This window comes from Mya arenaria, chromosome 4 (assembly GCF_026914265.1).
Source record: "Mya arenaria isolate MELC-2E11 chromosome 4, ASM2691426v1".
NCBI lineage: Eukaryota > Metazoa > Mollusca > Bivalvia > Myida > Myidae > Mya > Mya arenaria.
In genome coordinates this window covers 35987944-35991407 of record NC_069125.1, presented here as the reverse complement: position 1 = coordinate 35991407, position 3464 = coordinate 35987944, and the positions used below count along the sequence as shown (strand labels likewise).

The 3464-nt window shown below is 36.9% G+C and overlaps 1 protein-coding gene across 1 annotated transcript; it reads left to right on the top strand.

Moving 5' to 3' along the window:
- Positions 1-231: 231 nt before the first annotated feature.
- On the top strand, positions 232-3111 carry LOC128229725 (complement C1q-like protein 4). The gene is made up of 2 exons (XM_052941533.1): positions 232-645; positions 1569-3111. The coding sequence occupies exons 1-2, from the start codon at positions 321-323 to the stop codon at positions 1976-1978; spliced, it is 735 nt and encodes a 244-aa protein (XP_052797493.1). The 5' UTR covers positions 232-320; the 3' UTR covers positions 1979-3111.
- Positions 3112-3464: the final 353 nt, after the last annotated feature.

The following is a 3464-nucleotide window of genomic DNA, read 5'->3' as shown; positions in this document are numbered from 1 at the left end:
TGTCAAAGACAATATTTGCGGATATATCAACATTTGTTGAAGAGTTCCAGCCGTCTGTATCTGAGTTTTAACAATTCTAACAAAGTGTCACGTTTTATTTCGTTATAAAAAGTGCATTTTGTAATACGTGAGTGAGTCCTTTTAATACGTATTTGGTAGCAGTGCGTATTATAATATGGTCGTAATATGAGCAGTCGTATTTCAAAATGATCTTTATTTACTTTAAAAAATGAAAATGAAGTGATATCACATGACTCTATTCTTCCTTATAGGCTGTCTATGTGTCTCGTCAGCTTACTTCTGTTATTACAGTGATTGCCATGGCTTATTTCTATTTGATCATCTTTGTTTTAGCTTATGCTGCAGCAGAGGACCAGGATAGCCGCACTTGTTATCAAAAAGATATTCTAACACTTGTTTTAAAGCAAAGGGAAACGGACACTAGAGTGAGAGAACTTGGACATTCCATGGAAAATGATTTGAGAGACATACATGGTAAAATAAATGGCATTGAGTCGGAGTTACAGACCAAACTTTCGGCAATGCAGAGGAACTTGTCATCACTGCAGCGGGATAACGACAAATTCCGTAACGAGATTTCGAGCCTTACGCAGAAGTATGATCAACTGGCTGCTAAAGTCAATAGTAAGTTGATATCTTGTGTATACATTTTATCCCTAAATGTTTTTCGGCTTAGCTAAATAAGATTGATTCTGACATAGATAATAGACCAACCGAATGTTAGGTTGTTGTTTATGTGAGTTTGTCAAGGTCTACCCGCGCCTTTCGGTTGCATTATGATTTGACCTCGCCTTGGCTCAATCACGACTTAAATTGTGTTTAAATGCGATAGATGACATAAGATGGAAGTTATTGTAATTCCGAGACATTAGACGAAACGTAGTAAAATACAAGTAAATGTGTTGTGATACTCTAGCTCTTTGCGAAGAGACCTCTTTATCGCTGGCAAAATCGGGATTCCGAAATAAGGCGGATTTTTTATAACCAACGAGAACACCTCGGTCTGTCGTCCGAAGCTTGCCGGAAACCGCCAAGTTCTTACTATTGTTTTACACCTATTGCCCAATATGTTATTGTTCAACTAAAAGCAAATAGGGTGCCTGTCCTAAGCTTAACTTCAACTTCAGGGTGAGAAGAGGCATCATTCATGTGTATAAACCGTTTCATCAAACAGTAAACATACGCAGTGATGTTTTGAATTTATTTCCTACTTAAACATACAGCAAACATCATTTCATATACACCGTTTATGTACCCAAGGATATTTCTTGTTAACGGGGAAATGGGAAGATAATTTAATCAGTTCATTTTATTTATTGCTTTTATTGCAAATGAATATAAGTTAAGAAGTAAATGAATGACAAAACTCTTGAGAAGGTTAAGTTGCAAATCATTCACAAATGTAATGTAACTATATCCTGCAAGGTACCTGGGACCAATAAACCTACTCTCAGATGGTACATATGCTTATATCGCACCTTTTTAAAATAATTATTTAATTATAAGATATGTACTAAGCAGTTATCTAGAGGTGTTTTTTATTATAGGTAGTGGAACCCCCCCAAAAAATGGCTTCCTCGCAACATTGTCATCGAATTACACACCTTCAGTGAATCCATCGAATATAGTGTTCAATAGCGTGACAACACTCGTAGGTGGGGGATACAGTTCGGGAACAGGGATTTTTACCTCTCCAACGAGTGGCCTCTACGTGTTTTCTACCACCATCAAGATACAGCTCGGCCATTCACGCAGTCACGCATGGTTTAGCATAAAAAAGAACGCTGTTACAATAGTACGACTTCATCTTGAGGATATAGACTCAAACTCAGAAACAACGAGCGGAAGTGTACTGTTGTCCCTTCAAGCCGGGGACCGGGTGTTTGTAACGTGTGAATCAATCCTGGGCACTATTTTGGGGGACGATTATACTTTCTTTTCTGGGTTTCCTTTATAAATTATTTCATTTGGCTATTTCCATACTATTGAATACTGTTTGTATTTCACTTTCAAGCAATCCTGGTTAAGTGACATGTACACGTATGAATTCCAGGTGATTTAAACCTGATTCTAAATCGGAGTGCTATCTTTGTCATGAATTTTTGTTCTCAGTTATGGAAATTTAGATGTTTAAGCAAATGTACTTTGGGTATACGGACATTTGCCCCCCCGGACATTTGCCCCCCCGGATGTTTGCCCCCCTTTTGGACCATGGCGGACATTTGCCCCCCCGCCGTTTTCGAGGGGGCGGACATTTGCCCCCCCTCAATGTTCGAGGGGGCGGACATTTGCCCCCCCCTCCATTTTCGATGGGGCGGACATTTGCCCTCCCGGTTATATAAGTAATATTCTAGACAAACCTATACCAAAATTGCTTATTAACCAACATAACTCCAATTTGTGTATTTTGCATGTCTTCAATCAAATAAAAGCCACGACATAAGAGAAGGGAGACTACTCGATAATGCGATAACTTTAATAATCTTACAAACTATCAACACCAAACATGTGTTTGTATTAAAGTGCGATCCAACACTACAATTAAAGCAATCCCGATCGCGCTAATTACCTATGTGTGCATGATATCAAAGAAGTGTTAATTAATGAGAAACAATTAAAGCAATCTCGATCGCGCTATTTACCTCTGTTTGCATGATATCAAAGAAGAGTTAATTAATGAGAAACAATTAAAGCAATCTCGATCGCGCTATTTACCTCTGTTTGCATGATATCAAAGAAGAGATAATTAACGAGAAAAATGTGACGTACTTTTGCTCAAAATACAAACTAAGAACACGGGACTCATATAATGGACGTATTTCCTATCACAAATTACAACTCACAATTCACTTCCACGAAGCAACATGGAATTCATTACGAGTAGTAGAGGCGCACCAAAGCTTTGCTTTGATAGTTTTACGTACACGAAGAAGAAAAGCAGCAAGACCACCATCACCTGGGAGTGCTCACAGAGACTTATCATACCATTCAGAGAACAGAAACGTATTTTTTGCTGTATATACTTGTATATATGAGTGCTATAAATGTGCTATATGACTTCTGATTTGAAATAAAAATATTATAAAAGGATTTACATTGTTGTCTTACCTAAGCCTACATCGTCACATGTGTGACCTGAACGGTGTAATCTGTATTTATATGTAATTAGTGACAAACATACAAACTGGTGTAAATCGGTTGGCAGTTTGCACGTAAATTGAACAAATAGTTAAAGAAAAAAATGTTCATTTTTTTTATAAATTAATATATTTTTAATATAGTCGTTTTATGAATATTGATAGAATTTTACATGACTGTATCATATGCTATTTAAAACGATGCTGGTGATGAACTCCACTGTCTCATTATGTGTTTTGATGTACAAAGGTAAAAAGAAAGATAAAAATCATTTCTAGTATCCAATATTTTTAAAATTCCAGGAA